We start from the raw sequence: 22,797 nt of genomic DNA, 5'->3' as shown, positions 1-22,797 counted from the left end.
CGAGTTTCTCTTCTAGAGTCTCTTGCACGCTTTGTCTTTGAGCATATAACTTCTCCAAATCCCATCTGGGTCTGCGCTTTTGAAATCTTATAATTTTCTTCAACCTGGTTCGGAACTTGGCAACCAGTAAGTTGTGGTCAGAGTCAATATCTGCCCCAGGCAGCGTCTTCACATCCTTCACACTGTTTCTGAATCGATGTTTCACAAGGATGTAGTCCAGCTGATGCCTCCTCCAATCCCCAGGTGCCTTCCATGTGAAAATTCTTCTCTTTGGCTTCTTGAACCAAGTGTTGGTGACAATCAGTCCATTTCGTTCACAAAAGTCAATAAGCATTTTACCCCTGTGATTCCGTCTTCCTAGTCCATGTGATCCAACGATATTCTGATATGGTTCATCTCCAACAATGCTATTCCAGTCTCCCAATACGAATGATGCTATTTGTGTCACCTCTTCCATCTTCCTGAAGAATTTCTTCAATTGTGTTATACACTTTTCCCACTTCATCATCTTAATACTCTGATGTTGGCACGTACACTTGCATAATCAGTATATCTACCGGTTCCGTCTTTAACTTCAGAGCAATAATTCTGTCATTACAAACAACCTTCTTAACAACACTCCTCACTACACTTCTATGCACCACTATTGCCACACTTCTTTCAGCCCGTTCACCTCCGGAATAATACACAGTATAATCACCACTTCTTAATTCATCTTGTCCTTTCCACCACACTTCGCTGACACCTAGAACAGACACCTCATTCTTCTGCATTTCCGTTTTCAAATTCTCCAATTTGCCTGCTTGATTCAAGTCCTTACATTTCATGTTCCAATCTTGTAGCCATGATGTTCCTTCTGATCTTCGCACTTTTTCTTGTTGTAACGCCTGCATGACATTTCCTCTAGAAACACTCCCCACCCCGGAGATCCGATTGGGGGAGTAGTTTACCTCCGGATTGTTTTGTCTCCAGAGGAAACATCTCGCATACATGTTATCTCTGTTTTTGGAAAGAGACTATCCAGGAAAAGTGATAATGTGGTTCTTTTTCCATTTGCTTTCCACATCGCAGTACACCAGCCATTCAAACCACTCTGGTCACGCCTGTTGCTACGCGAACTTGAACCATCTCGAGCATCATTTGCTCTGTGCTTCAAGTCGCTGCTTCCAGCATCAGTTTTTGGTCTCTCTCTTCATCTGATGCCTACCCTTTGACCTGTCCAGCAAGGGAGGTCCTGCCAGTAGCTACACTACCACTGGCATAGCTCTCAGGGTCCTTGGCATACTCAAACCCCTCACAACGATAAGGTAGAGACACCAACGATCATAATTTATTACGAGGGGGAAACAAATAACATCCACCAAATTTTCTCAGAAATAAAATAAGGCATGACACAGCCTTGTATCTTATTTGTGTAATAAGTCATTACCTTTTGCTTTCAGTAATGATTATTGAATTCTTTTTGTGGTTTCTGTTACTTGTTTCCACATAAACATATGAATTATAAATTCACCAAAGCAATAGTCTGCAGTTAACGTGATGCAATATCTTTATCTATAAAATTCTGTAGTCTTTTCAGCTGTCTCCCTATATCTGCCTTAGACTTAGTTTAAAGATTGTCATAACCAGTTTCTCAGCATATAAAATGATCCATATCTGTTGCTGTTTCATTGAATGGCAACTCTTCAATGCATAAAGTGATCACTACACAGCACCATGGGGGTTAAAAAGGAACAAAAAGAAAGTGTCAATTCTTTTGCATTTTCAGTGCTTCTTTTTTGACAACAGGACATGTATTTATAAGACTGTACGTAATTTCCCTATTTCAACAGTCAGTTTTGAAAAACTGAAGATTTCAATAGCATAGTACAAACTGGCTATCTGCAATGTGTAAATGAACTTTTGACATGGCTTGTGCCAATATCGCAAAGACACAACACAGTCAGTAATAAATTAGTCAAGGTTCTACTGCACCCTCCAAGCATGACCACTCATTTAACCATTCAATTAAAAACCACTGCCACATGCATTACCAAGATATTAAAAGTGGAATATAAATGTCTGTTTTGGCCATGGATTCCATAATATAATCATGTTATCACATTATTAATGAAACCAGAATTTATTTTACAGAGAAGAAAGAGTGCAAGGAACGGAATAAGTATCTTTTAGCGGTAAAATATTCAGATTTGTATGCAATTTATAAAATCTCAAGAGATCCCAGTTTCTCTTTTGTTATTTTATAAAACACCTACATAAATCATGCAAAATAATCCACATTCCTAACAATACATGTTTCTATTACAGACTCCATGAAGTTTTCTAGTGTACCAAAGTTTTCCATGCGAAAATAGATCACTCAGAACAACGTAAACAGACGTGACCAGGATTTCTCTCAACACTGATCTAAACACTTTGCCCCATTCACTATTGCCAACAAATCTTTTCAAACTGCATTAAGCATATAGCAAATTATTTACATTCTCGAAAGAAAAAATTACAAAAGTTCTATGTATTTTAAACCCTCAAACACTTCAATTCCAGTCTAGTGTCATCCTACATTCAAACTAGTCTGGAGAACAAATTTTAAACTTGTCTAGCAAAATTAGCAGTGATCCATACATCATCTACTGGCATTTATAAACACTATATGAAACAATGTAACCACATGATTTAATGCTAGAAAAAACAATAGTCATCCTAATAAGGAAGTATCATGAAGGCAAAGCTAAGAGATCATTTGTGTGTGTCAAGGGTAAAACCATATGTAATATTATATGACTTTTATGCATGTGCACTCACATCAGACACTGAAGATAATTTGTTCCACCACCCATAAATTACATCCAAATACTTAAACAAAAAACCAAATACTGTGAGACCCAAGAACACATTTGTATCAATAGATGTTTTTAAATACACATCACATAAGTAATAAAAACATAGAGAAGTCCTGGTATAATCGATTCAACAAACACACACTCAAACGGCAAAGCTCAAGTAAGAACAGATGAGAGCAGAAGAGAGCAACTTCACAATGTTTTTGCTATTCTACAAATCAACTTCTCACTACATTACTCAGCAGTCTACCATCAGTCAAATAACTCATCATTCATGTTCAAAAGTAATAAATAAGAAGTATTTTCCTGTCGCTCTTCTTCGGAGAAAGTAGGATGCTCTGTATCACCTTCATGTTCACACCACTGCTCAACCTTTCAAATGAACAAGATTGAGGGATATGGACAAGGACATTTATTCTCAACAAGTGACTGGAGAATATCCTGGATGGTCCAAGCTGGGACCAGATGATACCAGATGACATCGCAGAAAACAGTACCTTCACAGTCACTGCCACGAGAACCTCAAATCTCCCAACTTCTACATACATTTTAAGTCATCTGTGTATTGTTAGTCGTATAATGGCAATGTCAAACTGACAGTCACATTTTTATTTTTGTTTAAAAGTGGGATATTATACAGCCAAATTCTAACTTCAACTCAAAACAGTGAAATAATACTTTAAGGCTGAAAATACTTGGAAAAGCAAAGAACATAGTAATACATCCAGTACACTACACATTTTGACGCTTTCAAATTTAGGCAACTTCCATTTTCATTACGGCCTCTATTTAGAATTTAGATTTTCTGTCTTACACATTTTGAATGTTGAATGCAATATATGCTCTCTCTCTCTCTCTCTCTCATACACAGACACAGTTTTCAAACTTTGTTGACTGGTCGCCAGCTGCAAGATGCATATGAATTTTGCTGATGGCTGATTAATTGATGGGAAGTTATTAACTCTGTGGCCTCATTTACGGCACTGTTTCATGGTGAGCAGTGCGGTTCATGCATAGGAACTTTTTTATGAACTGCCAGCTGTGGGCAGCAGTTATCAGCTCCGTTAACCATTTGTTATCGGTTATAATTAGTGAGCAGTGTGTTCTGTCATAGTGTGGCATGCTTTAGAGCAACGTGTATTTCTGTATGACACCTGTGCGAAACATTGATTTGTTACAAAATGTTACATAAATTTCATGATGAAAGAGTTCCCAGCTGACAAACAATTCACAATTTGGTGAATAAACTTAGATAAATGGGGCTCTTAGACAAGAAACAAGAACATAAGTGCAGAGTGCTTACTGAGGAAAAATCAGATGGCATAGCAGCCACATTTCAACATATACCTATAAATTCACAGAAATGTCTACCTCAAGAGACTGGAGTGTCAAGGTCTCATGCAAGAAGGGCAACATAACTGCTGAAGCTGAGACCTTATAAAAAACAGTAATCCACGCATGCCTTGCAGCTGCGCGATCCAGTTAGCAGGGTTCATTTTTGGTTGTCTGTTTCCAAAGGTGAGCTCAATCTGCACTTGACATTTTCCAATGACGGGCAGTTTCACTTGCAGTGAGGAGGATTGTTGTACCTGTGTTTTTTAATGAAACAATTGCAATAGATATCTACGTGTAGAGGGACAGCATTTTCAACACCTCCTGTGACCTGCGAATTAACTACTTCATTCTGAATGTTATTGGCCAACAGGCTCATTAATTCATCAGCAAAATTTGGATGTGCCTCACAGCTGGTGGTGAAATTGTTGTCATGATGTCAGGAAGCAAAGAACCATGAACCAGTCAACCTAGTAAAAATCCTCCTTGTCTGTGTGTGTGTGTGTGCGCGCGCACGTGCACACACACACATATTAAAACACAAATACAGTCGTCTCTCCATATATTTATATTTTACATCACTGTGATACTGCCCACAAACTACCAGTGTGTTCACTCTCAGGGTTTAACAACATTTTTTTTTTACGTGAGAATACTGAGTTTTACAAATGGAAACTGACCAAATCGGAACCACACACATATTTTTAACACTGTATTAGAACATGCCTATCAAAAGTAGCAAAATTAACTCTTTAATCAGAACAAATATTTTTACAGCAAATTAAAAGTCTCATCACATAGCACAATGGAGATTTTTACTTATTAACTAAACCCAGAAAATGTTTCTAAGACATCACGATACTGAACTATCAAATCCGAAATTGATGGAGCCACAAACATTTTGCAATCATTTAAAAATATGCAATGAAGAAGAACCAAATGTTCAGAGGACTCACCTTAATTTGGTTTCAAAGATTGTTTCTGTACATGAATAATGACCTCTTATTTGGCATCTGCATTATTTTTAACCTTCAACTTTCATGCAGCCCACTTTGGAAATGTCAGGTCATTTCTAATGAATATTATAAATATAAAAGCAACAAAATGTCTCCAACCATTGAATTAAGTATTATTAGATAAAGTATATAAAAGAAAAGTATAGTGACGCACATGTACAGTGTGGACACAGAGCTCTGTTGTTCTAAAAATTTTGTCAGCTTTGTCCCACAAAAGGGAGGGGGGGGGAGAGAGAGAGATATATATATATATTCATTAAATCGTAACTATGATCCAGTGGAACCTCTCAACATTCATATCTTTATATTCTGTCAAAAAATAATGTGGTTATTAAAACTGACTATTTAGGAACAGGATTCTATCATAACCAGCATATTTTACTACTTTGTTAATGTGAAAATCAGTTTGAAATTACCTGTGCGCCCACTGAAAGATCAGATTAGTACAGTGGCTGTTGTTGTTTTGATGAGGTATTACGACCATTTCAATCTTCTATTTAACATGCAAGAAATATGAATGACATGTGAAATTAGAATTACAGAATAGAATTTTTGCAAGCACACTTGGTACTTAAAACACTCGCAATCATCAATCACATCTTCATCCATCCTTTCTTACTTAACTTACCATGTAAACTGCACATTGGTATTTTCTGAATCTGCGTTGGAAACGACAATGTACTGATCATGAATGAACACTTCATACCATACAATACAGGACAGTGTATTTTACATGTCAATGAACATGAAGATGCCTGAAACTCATCATTTTGTACTTTTTAAATATAAATATCAAATTTTGTCATTCAAAGGTGTTATAAAAACAAATTTCATAATGAAAGCTATGAATACTGTGAAACCATACAATTTTTGCAGAAAAAAAAATTGAGGAATAGTAGAGCAACAAAATAATTATGAAAATATGAAGAAATTATCAATGCTTCCCACCTTATGCAACCATCATTCATCTCTCTTAGCATATAGTATGTGCAATAACTTCTGTTCTGCCTTTCCCTAATTTCACAATCTGGTATCTGATTTTCTTTCCTGTATTTAATTTTACCATCACAATGCTGTGAATGCATGGCCACCACCAGCTCATGCATACACATGTACACTCCACAGAACTTCGGACAAAAACAAAATTTAAATAAAATACACACCAATACAATAACACTCTTTTACAAAAAAAAAAAAAAGATTAAACTTTTGACTGGTAAGGTCATCTTGGGATGCCCAGCTGTTCACTGGTATGGTCATCACTTATCATTTGGTGGTAGATGGTAGTTCAACTTCTACTTGTCTTGATTGCTAATTGTGATCTTATACTGTTCATGGTATATCAACAAGTACACTCAACTCTTGATTATCTGGGATAATGGTGGAGATGGAAATCACGATTAATCGAAAACCCAGTTAAGACAAATTTTATTAAAAGAAGTACTGTAATACTGTACCTTCATAATATTATAGGCCTACCTGTATTTAAATTTATTCAACCTCATTTTTATGTCATCTCATGGCCTATTTAAAACTTTTTTTTACATTACACTGAAGTATGAATTAGTTATTTCAATCACAGTGTTCAACAACATCCAACACTTTTTATGAATATTCACACTTAACACTTAAAAAAATTTAATACTGTCATTTGCTTTTTCGCGGCATTTTCCTTTTTACGGATATTCATATGAAGCCTACGTAATATTAGGTTGTCACTTAATAAACTGTTCTCTTCACCCTCAAGATAGTCTAATAAGGATTCCAAATGATTAAGAGCAGCACCATGTGATATTTTCTTACTAGCAGCACTGTCCACCTCTTCCTCATTCTCACTTTCTTCCCGCTCTTCTGGCTGCACCCCCACTGAACTTACGATTTCGTCACTGCTTAATATTTCGAAGCCCGGCTCACACGAGTCACAGTCAAACCACTCTCTTATACGTATTTTCCTTGTTGACTTCTTCACCACCATGAACTTGCTTAGCCAATTTTGTCAATTCTATGGCTATCTCATTTTCACTGAATCCAGTGAATCCATGGATTTTGTCATCTTCATTAGTGATGAAAGGCATCAGTTTCTTCCATGAATTTTTCAATACAGATGGCTTTACTGTATCCCATGCTGTTGAAATTTTGTATATGGCTACTAACATTGAAAAAGACTTCCAGAAACATGTCAGGTCATTGCCTTCATCGATGAACTTTTGTAGCAAATTTGATCTGTAGATTCTCTTCATACTTGAGATGACTCCTTGATCCATTGGTTGGATAAGTGCGGTAACATTAGGAGGAAAATATTTCACAAAAATATTTCCATCATCTGACCTTAGGAGACTTTCATTAGGATGTGAGGGCACATTGTCAATGAGGAGCACAGCTTTCTCAGGTAAGCCTTGGGATTTTAGATGGTCACGAACTTGAGGCACAAATTTAAAATCAAACCATTCTTTAAATGTTGCTCTATTCATCCAAGCTCCTTTCTGATTAAAATAATGGACAGGCAGACTTAATCTACTGTTCCTTTACAGGTAAAAGAGCGTGGTCTTTTCGCTTTGCTGATAACTACTGGTGTTAGTTTGTGTGTTCCTGTTGCATTAGAACAGCACAAGGCTGTCAATCTCTCCTTACTAGATTTGTGACCTGGAGCCTGTCTTTCATTTTGAAATGCCAAAGTTCTGGTTGGCAAGCATTTCAATAAACACCCATTTCATCGGCATTATAGATTTGTTCTGGCAGCAGATTTTCACTTTTCACAAAACTATCAAAATTGGTGCAAAATTGAACTGATGATGACAAGTCCCCTGAAAATTTCTCACCTTGAATACTAATTTCTCGTATTCCATGACGCTGCTTGAAATGTGTTAGCCAACCAGAAGAAGCGTCAAAACTTCCTTGTAGTTCAAGTGCTTCGGAAAAAAAATTCGCTTGTTTAGTACAAACTGCTCCTGTTATTGTTGTTCCCTGTGCCCTTAGTTGATTGAACCAGATCAGCATGGCTTTGTTGAGATCATCATATGTTGATTTTTTCATGGTTTTTCTCTTCTTCATTCCGCCTGAATTAGAAGATGAAGCAAAGGAAATTAATTGATCCTTTTGTTTTTTCAAATCACCAACAGTTTGTTCTCCAATACCGTATTGCATTGCTAATTGTTTAACTACACCTCTTTTTCCCAGCTGATTGATAATTTCAAGGTTCTGTTAAATACTTAACACAACATGCTTCCTTTTACACCCTAACATTTTGCTAATGCACTTGAAGATCGATATAAAGAGACTAACTGGGGCGGTGTATCTGTCCTTGAAACTTTCCACAAATCCTTCCATTCTTTCACCCCTACCATAGAGCACTGCGTTAGCATTGAGCCGTGCTAAAGCAATGGCTCCTTCCGTGACGTAATGGCTTCCAGCCATATCTCCCATGCTACCCTTCGCCCGAGGTCCTAGAGCTTACCCTTCTCCTCCTCTTCCTAAATACCACGTGATTTCCCCACCCTTTCTACCCCTGTGTCTCGGAAACAAGTATGTTTTGGAGCAGAGGGTTAGTCTGATAAGTGGATCCACTTGGATGAGGACGTCTGGCGGACCAGCGGGAGTAATTTCTAAATTTCAGTTCAGCGGGGTTTTTTTTTCTAAATTTGGTTTCAGTGTAGTCGGGGGCTGGCTGCAGATGTCGGGATTACTTGAAGTCACCAGCTATCAGGGGATAAGTATGGTGCAATACGCGAATGGTTTAGTTAGCATTTTTACATATATCTTTTTTTTGGGGGCCGCCTGTGGCCGACTTGTTTAGTTAGATATATATATATATATTTTCTTTGTGGCCGCCTGTGGCTGACTTGTTTTGTTAGATATAGTTATTTTCCTTGCGGCCGCCTGTGGCTGATCAGGAAGTGACTTCCGTACATAATGTCGGTGGGCCAGTGGAACTGGTCATGTCGCTGAGTTGATGCTGTGAAGTGCGGATCAATATAGGTCAAATCAGCCATGTCTATTGGGTTATATTTTCTGTATATTCTTGCAGTGAGTTATACTGTGTTGGTGTTTATTAAATCTTGTTATTGTTATTTGGTCAGTCATTAACTTCAGTAAGGCCCTCCGCTGCGAGCTTGGATTCCCTGCAATGACCTTAGGAAGTATTGTAAACACTTTGCGAGAGCCTGTGATGATGAACCGCTCCCGACTTCACGGTGGTTGTAGGTAGTAGGGTGAAGACGGGAGTAGTTCGGTTCAGCATAACAGGACCAAAAAATGCAGAGTTCGGTTCACACTAGTGGGAAAATAGTGTTACAACTCACCATGTGAAACAAAAGTGAATGAATATTAAACAACATATAAGCCACAAAAAAGCCCCGGTTAAGCCGCAAACCGGTTTATCCGCCCCTGGATAATTGAGAGTTGAGTGTAGTAACATTTTATTACAAATATATGTTTTGCAGTATCATTAACTAAATAAAAAACCATCTTCCAGTGCAGTGAAATAATGGCAGGAATTTAGATCATGAGGATATATACAATGAAATGTTGGCAGGAAATTACAATGGTGAAGGTTTTCACTGAAATAATGAATACAGTCACAACAGTGATAAAGAGAGTGACTACAGTAGTGATACTGAACCACCTGAAATGAGAACCAGAAATAAGCAAGTTGCAAGCACAGATCTACTTGCCACCTGCACTTTGCTGGCTTCTTGCTTTGCTTACTCTTTCACTCTGAATATGGAGGCAGTACAGTCTTCCAAAATATCAAGAGACTTCTACCAGACTATACATCACTATATCCCACAAGATAGTACCCTGCGTAGTTACAAGTGTGAGAACCTGAAGTCCAAAATAATTAATTTAGGCTATTAGTGTAATGTTTAGAGCGTGCACACACACACACACATATACTGGGCAAGGGAGAATCAAATTTAAGCCCTGTATTAAATGAAATGTCAAGAATACATAAGACACATGCTTCTTTCTCAGGACATTATGTCCACGCAACAATTTTTTTTAACATTTTCTTCTTCATAAAATCAGTGAGTTCTGTTACATCGTTTGGTAATTTGCAAATGCTTGAAATGTTCTACAGTGCAGTATTTTACATGTTTTTGGAAACTGACAGAGGAAATGAAACTGACACCAAGTTGCAGCTGCATTATTCTTACAGGCAGGTCACACCACACAGTTTGCATGTGACCAGTAATGAAACTTGCTGTGTAGCAGACACATGAAATTCAATGTAAACAATTATGAAGTACGAGGGTCGATCAATAAGTACCCGTGTTAGGAATAAAGACACAAGTTTTTCACAATTTTTTTTTATTTTTCAACGTAATCTCCTTTGAGGTCGATACACTTTTCCCAACGTTTCTGACATTTCTTTAACCCCTCCAAAAAAATACGATTTGTCAAATTCTTCAAAATATGCTTCTGTCTCGGTGAAAACCTCCTCGTTTGAGCTGAATTTTTTCCCCCCGAGCCATGTTTTCATGTTGGGGAACAGAAAAAAGTCGCAAGGAGCCAGGTCGGGCGAGTACGGTGGGTGCGGCAACAACTCGTAGTGCAGTTCATGCAATTTGGCCGCGACAGTTCCGGATGAATGTGCTGGTGCGTTATCGTGGTGAAACAGCACTTTTTTCTTAGGGGCCGTGTCTCCTTCAATTGCTTATCGAATCAGTCCAATAATTCACTGTATTACTGCCCCGTGATCATTCTTCCTTTCTGCTNTTCCGACAGTACCTCCACTGCTGCGCACAGACCATTGTAGTAGAAACCTGTTTGTTTGCAATTGTTACCTAGAAATGGCTCTACACACTACACTGCTCCCTTCTTATGGCTNTCCCTTTGAATCCCAAAAAATCGTGGCCATGACCTTTCCGGCCGATTGGACCGTCTTTGCCTTCTTTGGAGCAGATTCACCCAGAAGAATCCATTGTTTTGACTGTTGCTTGGTCTCTGGCGTATAATAATGTATCCAGGTTTCATCAACGGTGATGACTCGACGCAAAAATTCCTGTGAATTTCGCTTAGAGGTCCAAACACTGCTTTGCCATTGACAGTCGTATCCGCTTGTTGTCCAACGTGAGCAATTGCGGCACCCATCGGGCCGACACCTTTCTCGTACTTAAGTTATCATGTAAAATATTGATTGCCATTCCGTACAACACACCTACGGCCTCTGCTACTTCACACACTTTAGTTCGGTGATCAACGAGAATCATGTTGTGGACCTTTTCAACGATTTCCTCGGTAACGACGTCTGCCAGGCGGCCTGGCCGCTCCTCATCGAAAACAGATGTACGACCATGTTTAAATTCGTTGAACCAATATCTCACGGTTGTCATAGATGGTGAAGGGTCCCCATAGACAGCATCCAACTTCGCTTTTATTTCTTTGCATGTTTTTCCATCCAAAAATAAAAAGCGAATTATGGATCGATACTGCACTTTTTCCATCGTATCGAGAAAGACGAAACACGTCTGATGCAACTGGCTGCCAAATAAAAACTAACCTATGAATCAGTTTGAAATTTAGTATGGTGTTGTTTGACAGATGCCAGTACACGACGGTAATGCCAATTTCCCTCAGCAACGCCACCTGTCTTCAAACACGGGTACTTATTGATCGACCCTCGTAACTACAGATTGGGCATTGCTCTCATCCTATGTAATAATCAGTGTTTTCAAAACCACATTTTTTAAATTTACTGGATCCAGATTCCAAGATGCAATACAAATTTATGGGACTAGTTAGCAATTAGTAAATACTGTCACGCGTGTGAGTGACTCTTGACAGGGTTTTGGATTTGATATTGGATTTACTGACCACTTCAGCACTTGTAATCGCACTTAATTGTAGTGCCATCACTGATTTCCACTTTATAAATCACATGCTAAGTATTTTCTAGCCCAAAGTGTCTTCACTAGTAGTTACCTGGTAATAGTTTGTAACAGTGGCTTCTTCCAGGCTCAAGTCCCCTCTCGATGGCAGCTTCCTTTAAAACTATCTAATTCTTGTTCCACTTGTCCTCCCTACAACCCCTCAGCATGGATCACTACAGAAAACACCATTTCCGACAGTACCTCCACTGCTGCGCACAGACCATTGTAGTAGAAATCTCTGGCTCTCAAGCTGTGTGCAGTCTTCTTTTGTTTGGGTGGTGGCCAGCTCCCGCACAACGTTCTGACATTTTTTTCTTTTTCAAATCCTGACAGAAGACCCAACTGCTTTCTTCATGACCTCCAGCAGTATGGTCTGCTTGAAAGTCTTGTTGAGCGTTCTCCTGCTTCCCAGATACAATTGCTCTTTTAGGCCTCAGTTCCTTATGCAATTGTTGCATTCCGGTTGTGCCCCACATTTCTTACCCAGTGTACATCCTGTTCAAGGTTTCCCTTGCAACACTGTCTCTGGTCCACATTTTCTGCCGTCTCTGTTTGATCACCAGTCCTGTATGACCACATCCCTTATGCCGTGGCACTCCTGCATGGTAGGTCATCCCTCTGCGGGTGGCAGCCAACCTCTTCCGGAACCCAACACTGTCCTGGGTCCATTTCTGCAGTTGTCGGCGGTGCCCTATGGCTAGATGCCAGTCCCCATACCACTTCTTCAGTTCTCTGACAGTTTTCACTGTGGCCTCTTCTTTAGGGACTGCTTGATTCTCTGCTATGAACTTAATTTCTTTTGGAATTGCCTCCATCTTCTTCAGACAGGTCTCTGCTTTCCTTACTAGGACTTCATCTTTTGTAAGATGACACTTGCTGTAGCTTTTATTTCCACTTGGCCACATTTTATTTCAGCTCAGAACTCAGACAGAAGCAACTGTAACATCTTCACTCCAGTTACTTTATTTTTTGAAAAAGAAAGCCCCTGGTATCCACTGAATATGTAACCTTGTGAGCTGCTATAGCTGTTCTAGATGCCTATGCCCCTATCTTGCCCCTATCCTTATGGTGCTGAGGTTTAGAATGCATGGAACTCTCACATTGCAACTCCTAATACCTTTATGGCATTGTGTTTAGGCACAGAAGCAACATTACCTTACAACAAGCTAGGGCTCACCTAATTACCAGCTCTCATGAAAGAAATGGACAGGGTAACTGCAGTATTGCATACACAATATCTACAAATGAGAAAAGTAAATTAAAGTGTCAGTGAATGTGAATATGTCATTCATTCTTTTCATCAGTGTTACTTCTTGTGTCACATGTATGTATGTATGTATGTATAATATGAAATTCATATTTTAATATGTGCAAATATTCTATAAATATAATATGCGGCCCAGATTAGGAGGCATTCCTGTTATGTCCTCAGATCATAGCTCTTTTCCCATACATATATGTACAACAAATGAGTGCATATTAAACATCTGTTAAATTCAGCTTGAAAATTTAATTCAAGAATCTGTATGAAATGGTTGACACATTTGCCTGCATTTGAATGTTAGCATTCATGAGGGTCAAAGGACAGAAAATGATTCTACTCGATGTCTAAAACATATCAGACAAATCAATTATGCCTAATTGATGGAACTGATACAATCACTCACACTCACACACTTCGGCACATACAATTCTCTTATAACCTCAAAAATTAAGTCTACAAAGCATATGGTTTCACTGTATTCATTCATAGCTCCAACATGGAAAGCATGCTTGCTTGGATAATGACTGATGCTCAAGAAGCAAGCACTAATTTTGACTTCAGTACTTACATAATAAAATGCTACAGGTTCCTTTGTAGGTTCCGTTTCAGTTGTCATTCCTGCCTTCTTGATCAGCTCTTTGCCCTTGACCTTTTGGATGGGTTTTGTGACACCTTTCTTTGTTTTTGCTAACACTGGGCTGGAGCCAGATGTTGGCACAGGTGACACGACTGAGCCAGCCCCAGGTGTAGGAGGTGGATTAGATATGGTAGGTGAAGCAACTAGTTCTGAAACATTTTCTTGTTTTGGTTGGGTTGTCTTACTTGCTGATTTCTGTTTGGGAGGACGTGTAATTAGGGCAGAAATCCGAGCCAACTCAGGAGATGGTTCCCTTTTCACCAGAACTTCTGAAGCAGGACATTCACTTCCTTCTCCTTGATTCTTCATTACTGGTTTGATGACACTGAAAGGGACATTTTGTTAAGAACATGATGTAGTAGATAAAAGAAATAAAATTCGACTTTCTACACAATTCAGAACATCAGTATGACAGAAGTGTCCAAAACTCAACTGATATAACCTACTTTGTAACTCTTCTAGACATGTATTATATGCCTTATCTGCTTAACAAATCAGAAAACTGATCAGCTGAGTTCTGCATTACTTTGCATTTATGGAATGCCTCAAATACTCACATCTTCCTTGGTTGTGCATCTGGAGTAGGAGGGCGAGGGGATGCTGGACCTAAACGGAATGTTATTTTAGGTACACCCGATTCGCCTTTTTCATCACGCTGTCCAAATACATCATCATGTACCTGGTTTAGTGAAACGTAAAAGATCACCAAACATAACTCAGAAAAAACAAAATAATGGCTGTACAGGTAAGTCAGAAAGTATCCACAATGTATTTATTGAAATTAACACATCAATACCTAACTCACAAGAATATCACTTTCAACAAAAATCACCTGCTTTTCAGTAAAATTGTCTGCTACTACACATGCTTATGTATGCTATTAGAATAAATGTTTTCAAATGGGCAGCAAGCCACATATGCACTGCCTCCAGCTCATGATTGCTGGCAAAACAGTTGCCTTTTAAAATATCTCTGAGGCATTGAAACAGATGAAAAGCTGACAGAGCAAGGTCAGGCCTCTGTGGTGGATGCTATAAGATCTCAAACTGTACGTGCAGGAGCGTTTCAACAGCATTGGCAGCAGCGTGAAGACAGACTTTGCAATGTAACAACACAGTACTCTCCGACAGCTGCCCTCAGTGTTTATTCCATATTGGCAGCTTCAGATTGTCACATAGCATCTCAATGTAATGTGCAGTTTATCATCACATCCCTTTCCTGATAATGTTTAAGGATTGGTATCTGGAAATCCCAAAACAACTCCAGCATAACTTTCCCCGCACTGCTGGCTGAGAGTTAAACTTCATTGTGACAGGAGACACTAAGTGTCCATGCTCTAGTGCTTGTTCCCCAGGCATGGAGGATCCATGTTTCATCACAGTGAAAATGTGACCTCACTGAAGTGATGTCCATGGTGGATGATTTCATAAGTGGAAGCATGACTGATCTGATCTGTAACTAGTTCGTCAAGTAGTCGATGGTTACCCTCCTGTTGCCAAGAATTAACATGCAGACTTGTTTAATGTTCCCTTCTGTATTTGTTCTTTGTCAATGACAACTGTTCTGCCATTTTTGAATATGTCAATCCATTTGTGCATTCTCTACTGTGACAAAAACTGTCACTGTACTGTACTGTACTGATAGTCTCTGAAGAATTTCTGCCCCTCTTACACCTTCAGCCCTCAAAAATCAACTCACTGGGTACTGCTCTTCTTTTGTACATGTGATAGGCAGAGTGACCGTGCTGACACCGCTAGTGGTGGGAGACAATGGAATCGTGAAGAAGGTCAAATAAGTCACGACAACAGGGAGGTTCTGCGCTTCTGCTTGTGCATTCAGCAGTGGGCCAATCGCTAAAAGAAGATATAAATATTTTGTGTATACTTTCGGACTTACGCTAAATGATCAACAACTCTAATACCAGGTCATGCCAATACATTGTCAGTTAATGAAAACAACTGAATCATGAAAGAATATATACACCTCATAAAATAAACTGTTCTCAATTCAAATGATAGAGATATAATATGAAGTGTTCTATCTTCTTGAATATAACACTATGTACTCCATTAAAAATCATAATATGAAGTGTTCTATCTTCTTGAATATAACACTATGTACTCCATTAAAAATCATCTGATGTTTCAGAGTAAAGCAAAGCTTTGCTTGCTGCTGCTTCATACTGGTTTCTTACTTGATTTAGTTTTCAACCTAAGATGGAGGTAACACGTTCCTCTGAAACACCGCTTGACTTTCAACTGACTGCATGGCGCTACATCCCAGAAAAGATAACTCTTCATAACCACAGCTGGGAGACCCTCAAATCTTACAAGATGCAATATGTCAAACTGAAGTATCAAACTTGTACTGTCTATTAACCATTTACATTATTCTGATTCCATTCAACCTCAAAACCAGCATCTAGGGTTTCACAATACATTCCATAAGTTACACACACATAACATGTGGTCCTACATTACCCTACATGCCGAATACTTGTTCATTCAATTTCATTCATTCATCAGTCAATTAAATACTTATTGAAAACAGTTTCTTATTTCTATATCATGTACTCTTTACATTCAGTCCCCACTCCCACAATTTAAGAAACTGGCACTAAAGATATCTGTTATATGTATATACAGTGTACTTATAACACAGAGAACACACAAGAGCATTTTTCATGAACTGCTCTACATACCTTAGCTGAAGCTGATGTCGGCACTGCTGATGCTGCTGCTGCAGCAGCTACCTCCTTCTCTTTCTTTTTTTCCTTTTTCTCCTTCTTCTCTTTCAATTTGTCTTTGTGTTTTTCTTTATTCTCGATTTTAACTTTCTTTTTTTCACCTTTTTCTTTTCCTTTTCCCCTCTCTTTCTTATCTTTTTTCTTCTTTGTCTTATCCTTTTCCTTCTTTTTGTGTTCTTTTACTTTCTAGAGGGTTAATAAGAAACACACTAGTTGATGTTCTTTCTTGACAACGGTACATATCATTTTTTGTAAAACACAGTATACTATAATCATATTTCTAAAACTGAAGGTACAATAAGATATATCCTAGGATATCAACCAGCTTAGCAAATTTGGATCTCTGGTTACATGAAAGTGCATGAGACGGGCTGTAGCTTTTACTCTCAAGACTCGTATTAACAAAAGAAATTTATCGCCAAATCAGTATTACATGTGACAAGAAATAATATCACTTGAAGAGCTTCTGTGTTACATAAGCCTTCACTAACATTCAGAATATACACAGTGAAGCATAATTTATTACAAAGTTATCCAAAAACAAAACCTGATGCATACACAATACATATGTAGCCATTAACCCGTTGGCGTGGTTTGACGTGTATGTTTCGTCAGGTATTTAAATCGTCTGGGGGGTTCGACGTGTATGTTTCGTCCAGCTGCACACCTATGTTATAACGCCCATAATAATTGATGGTTTTGCTGTAGATTGTTAGATTTTTCGCTGGCCTGTTGTCAGAAGAACGGTTTATAATGAGAAACGAGTTTAAGAGCGCCAAGTCATCGTTACATATGCCTGTCTTGCAGCAAAGTTCCTGTGGCTCTTGCGAGCGAGCAGTTTATTCGTTCTACGTTTATGAATGCCGTGTTTTCTTTGCTATGAAATTATAAACAGCAGAGACGTGATATCTGCTGTGTTTATAATATCATATTGCCCTGAGCTGGCCACACTAACACACTCAATTGGAATTCTTAGAACAGGGATGTCCAGAAATTTATTCTCTCATGATCCATTGATTTCGCACAGTATATAGCACCCAGTTCTTAGAAAAACGTCACGAATTAAGGCAGAACACTGTGGTCACCCCCTGAGACGATACGGATGTGTGTGGGGGAGGGAAAAGAACTCATTCCTTCATGTATTATCGCTCCAGCTGACGCCATTTTATCGTACTGACCTTGGTGGTCGTTTCGAGGGATGACCATAAATATTTTTTTGAGCCAGCTAGGCTCTGCTTTCGTGCACTACATACCAGCCAGTACTTAGAATAACTTCATGAATTCTGTGGTCACCCCTACGACATCTACAGCCGCCAAAATGGATGGAATATCAAAGGCATAGCAACAACCCCTTGTTATGATAACTCGTAACGTTGAATTTACTGCAGCTGACCTGACTAGCTTTACTGCTCACGGAAGGACATTTCCTTGAACTATACCCCTCACGGGGAAGAGGGCTAGGCCGCACAGAAGCTGTGTGGTTAAAAAAAAAAGAGCAAAAGAAAAGATACGCAGTATTGGTTTGGTGAATGTGAGCCAGCGCTGTGTTTAGACTAATGCTTCAAGGCGTCACCTGCTTGCATTGCCGAGATACCGGGTGCTCATATTATAAGGCAAGGTTATAAAACCATCTTTTAAGATCATTTTAGTGAAAGTTTCATCCTTCAAGGCGTACCATTCACTGCTCAAATACTAAACAACCTGCTTCCATGGCCGAGATACAGGGCGCCCATATTATAAGGTAAGGTTATAAAACCACCATTTAAGATCATTTTAGTGAAAGTTTCATGTTCCTATCTCATATAATTTAAGAACAATGATGAATAAATCATTTTCGAGCAAAATTTAAATGGCCGGCTGAATATATTACCACCGGAGAGACGGCCGCGGAATTTAAATCACCGCGCAAGAGGGTTAATGTACATAATTTTGTTATTTTATAAGCTATCATGTTACTTCGCATATTAAATGAATATTACATTCTAAGATCCATTAGCTAATTACTTCTATTTGGTGTAAGGGAAAACAGTCTGATCAGTGGAAGGAGTCTACTATTGTACCAGTTCACAAGAAGGGTCATAAAACAGACCGTAGTTTGTCAGATACTGGAGAAAAAATGGGAGTACATTGAGAGAGACAAATCCACCTTCTCTTCAGAGAGGATGTTACATAAGGACGGTGTCCACAACTTTTCAGCTGAAAAAAAAAAAACTCTGGTCAGGATCCTCAAGGGGCTTGGTGCCATGATGAACCAATTAGCAGTAAACAACCAGTCTTTATGTAATTTTAACTTTCTTTTGGAAGCGGTGTTTTCTGTTAGGTCCATCCCAAGGTTTTATCAAGAGGGCCAATGGGACAAACCAGTTAGTCCTGAACAGCAGAGTTAGTCATTAAATAGGTGCCAGACAGCAAGGACTAGATACAAGGAAAATGGAAGCTAAGAAAGCTACAGCATTGAAAGCCATTACAATACAACCAATGAAAACAAAGCAGACCCAGAATACTTGGTGCACGCTGTAGTGAACTGCAGAGCATGTGAATTAGCCTCAGCAGTATAGTTACTTGTAATTACAAATTTTAAGAGTCCAGTAAATACAATTACCAATCTAAACCCTGTCTATAGTCACTCATAATAATTTACTTTTCACTGAAATGAAGACAGTGAAACCAGAGAATTAACAATAATTCAGGGTTATGCAACTACTCTTGGAAATGCAGCTATCATATAATTTAACAGACTGCGGACCGGACGGGCCGTATGGCCCTCTACGTTTCCAAGCATTGCGGACCGGGAGGGCCATATGGCTCTCTACGGTCACGTTATGTTGCAAAACGCTATATATCGCTGTGTGGCTTCGTTGAATCGTAACTACTGCGTAGATGACCTCGGGAATGATTGCTGCCTTATCTAGTAACTCGACCAGAGTCATTTCCTGTCACAACCTAAACAAAATTGGCTTTGTTCTAATCCAAGCTTGCACGTATGAACGACGCAGCTACCAGTTCAACAAGGCTCAGAGACGAAAGCAGTTGCGATCTCTCGGAGGACAGGAAATATTAGATATGTTCTCCGATGAGCTATCAGATTTGCCAACTGCTTCGTCTTCTGATAGCGAGGCCATTATCAGTGACAATGACAGTGACGGGGGCCACAGGGCTGCCCAAAATGTGTCAAGTGAAAGTGAGAGCTCCATTGAAAGTGCGAGTGTCGGGACAGCTACATGGGATAAGGTGGACAAAACCCCCACTTTGGGAAAGTTTACTGGTGATCCGGGGGTGAAGCAGATGCCATCGGACCCAACGGACGTGTCTGAAGTTGCGTCACTGTTTTTTGGAGATAGTTTCTTTGACGGAAGGGGGACATTCTTCTTCAGTCCTGGAGGGATACTCGCGTTTTGAATATGGTTTCCACTATTCACAATTNTAAAAGCTTGGGCTACTGACATCACGGTGGCGGCAGTACCTGCGTCAGACACAGACGTAGTGCAGCCGGGGCCATCTGTTCGCACCCGCCAGAGGCCTCAAGTAGACCCCCCTGGCCGACTCTCAGGTGATATGCGGAAACATATTCTCATGAAAATTGTGAAGAGTGAATATTGCAAGAAGAAACACCCTTCTAGGCAGTGCCGTGTGTGCGCAGAGCACAAGAAGAAGAGTAGAACTGCATACATGTGCAACTTCTGCGTAATGCCTCTTCACAAAGGGGAATGTTTCCAGAGATATCACATGCGCAAGCACTTCTAGGAGCTCTGGTAAGTGTTCTCCAAAAATTTCAGTTCATAAAATTAATTAGGAGATTTTATATTAATTTTTAAAGTGAACAGTGCACAAGTTAGGGTAGTAGGTTTAAAAACGCCGATCCCCAGGATGATTTAAATGTTTAAACCACCGTTCCGCAATGTGTTAAGGATTGCTTATTTTGTTCCATATTCTTACAACATGTCATAAAGTACTTAACCATTTTTGCTTTTATATACTAGGTCCATAAAAGTGACTTCTATTTTCACAAGTATTCTGTAAGGTCTGTTTGATTTCATGAGAGACCTCCCAAAAATGTTCAAATATTCTACATGGCTGTAATATCACTGTTTTCATACCTTCACTAACATATGTGGTATAGCAAAGAGTTGACACATCAAAGCATCATTGGACGTTATATAAAATAATGGTGTCTAATGCAATACAACATATTCACAACACAGATTATAAACATCACTATAATACAGAACACTGACCTATTTACCATTTAAAAAGCCTGAACAATTAACTAACTCCAAGGAGCAATCCTTCTGAAAAGCTAGTAGTGGCTAAGCTATCAAGGAATTTCCTGTATTTTATGGAACCAGAAAGTTCATTACAGTGTTCATAAGAGCCTGTCACTGGTCCTTATTCACAATACACACAAATCAATTTCTTACAAAAAGGCACACATACTGAACTATTAGTAACCTCACACCTGTAAAACTTTGCAGTGGCAATCATGCAACGTGCTTATCATTCCACAAATTACAGTCTCTTCTATGTTCTGTTGTACATAATGATCAAATGTTCCATGACATGGAAACACATTCAAAACATTTCTTTTTCTAGGGATCATTATCCAAATGGGCCATGATATTAGGGAAAGAATAGAGACTACTGCGTGACCGCTGAGCAATTTCTCATGCCTTTGTACAGTAACATATTGAAATGGCCGCACCATAGCTCAAGTGGTTAGTCGCTGGCTTGCCACCGTGGCGGCCCGGGTTCAATCCTAGGTCTGGTCATGTGGGATTTGTGGTGGCGCTGGGGTGGATTTTCTCAGAGTACTTCGGTTTCCCCTGCCAATCTTCATTCCACCAAATTCACCATCATCATAATCACCCGGGGCAGGCTACAATAGGCCAATCGGTGGCCACAGTGCCAAGTGGACCCAGGTGGACTCCACCCCCGACTAAGCGAATTAACATACTGAAACACGACTGATTTCTTCACCTTCTTCACTTCCTTCACTTTACAGACAACAATGCAGGAAATGACAGACAAGCCAACAATTATGACTTGATTATTGAAAATTTTGACCATTTTTGACACTCTAAATGACAGATATAAAAAATATTATAATCCTGCAGAGCATTTGGCTGTTCACAAAATAACTGTAAAATTCAAATGGAGGGTTATTTTCAGACAGTACATCCCTAAGAAACACAAAAAAAAAACAAAATCTTCAAGCTCTGTGATGCAGCAGGCTATACATACAACATTAAGGTTTACTTAGGGCAAGCCACGACACATGACCACCAACATGTGACAGTGACGCATGCAACCGTCAGGGACCTCTGCAGAAGGATCGAGGGGGTTGAACATAAATTGTATATGGACAACTTCTTTTCATTGTCAGACTTGTCTGATGAACTGATGACGAAGAAAATAGGTTGCTGCGGGACAGTCAGACCAAGTCGGAAGGGACTATTGCAAGACTTAAGAAACAGGAGACTTGGAATGAAGAAAGGAGATGTATAGGTTAGGGTGAGGGGTGACATGACAATATCAATTTGGAAAGACAAATGAGATAAACATATCTTAACATTCACGCTCCTCAAGCAGATGACAATTTCTGTGATGAACACAGAAATGCCAGAAAGCCAGGAATTGTTGCAAGATTACAACATGCACATGGAACATGTTGACAAAGCAGACAGGACGACAAATAGTTATTCCATCAGTCGTTGGAACTGGAAATGGATGAAGAAACTGCCCTTCGATTTACTGGACCTGACAATCCTGAACAGTTTCATCGTGCTGTCATCCTGTAGTGCAAAACTGTCACATAGAGACTTTTGTCTAGCCCTTGTGCGCAACATGCTGGAACATGTTGCAATGTGCCACCCTTGCCCCCATCAGCCCCGAGGTCAACCTCCTGCTCTGTCATCTACAATATTTCAATTAGAGGAGGCCAGTGACATCACTGGCCAACTTATTCAGACAAGAAAATGAACGGCCATGTTTGTTCTGCACATGCGAAGAGGAGAAGCAACCATACGAAGTGTGAGAAATGTGACATGGGTCTGCACATTCTCGGGTGCTTCAATAAGTACCACTCAAAGAGGAGAT

The 22,797-nt window shown here is 39.3% G+C and overlaps 1 protein-coding gene across 3 annotated transcripts in view; it reads right to left on the bottom strand.

The window, feature by feature from the left end:
* LOC111873181 (transcription initiation factor TFIID subunit 3) overlaps window positions 1-22,797 on the bottom strand; it is a 55,664-nt gene that overhangs the window by 18,145 nt on the left and 14,722 nt on the right. For 2 of the 3 annotated variants that reach the window (XM_023867685.2, XM_023867684.2), the window contains exons 5-7: window positions 16,660-16,890; window positions 14,516-14,637; window positions 14,144-14,283 (exon numbers count right to left, since the gene is read on the bottom strand). In XM_023867685.2, the coding sequence (XP_023723453.1) occupies window positions 14,144-14,283; window positions 14,516-14,637; window positions 16,660-16,890 (493 nt within the window). Of the gene's footprint in view, window positions 1-13,889; window positions 14,284-14,515; window positions 14,638-16,659; window positions 16,891-22,797 lie in introns of all 3 variants that reach the window. The other variant, XM_023867683.2, reaches the window with a different exon arrangement.

This window comes from Cryptotermes secundus, unplaced genomic scaffold (assembly GCF_002891405.2).
Source record: "Cryptotermes secundus unplaced genomic scaffold, Csec_1.0 scaffold540, whole genome shotgun sequence".
Classification (NCBI taxonomy): Eukaryota; Metazoa; Arthropoda; class Insecta; order Blattodea; family Kalotermitidae; genus Cryptotermes; species Cryptotermes secundus.
This window is presented reverse-complemented; position numbering and strand designations above follow the sequence as displayed.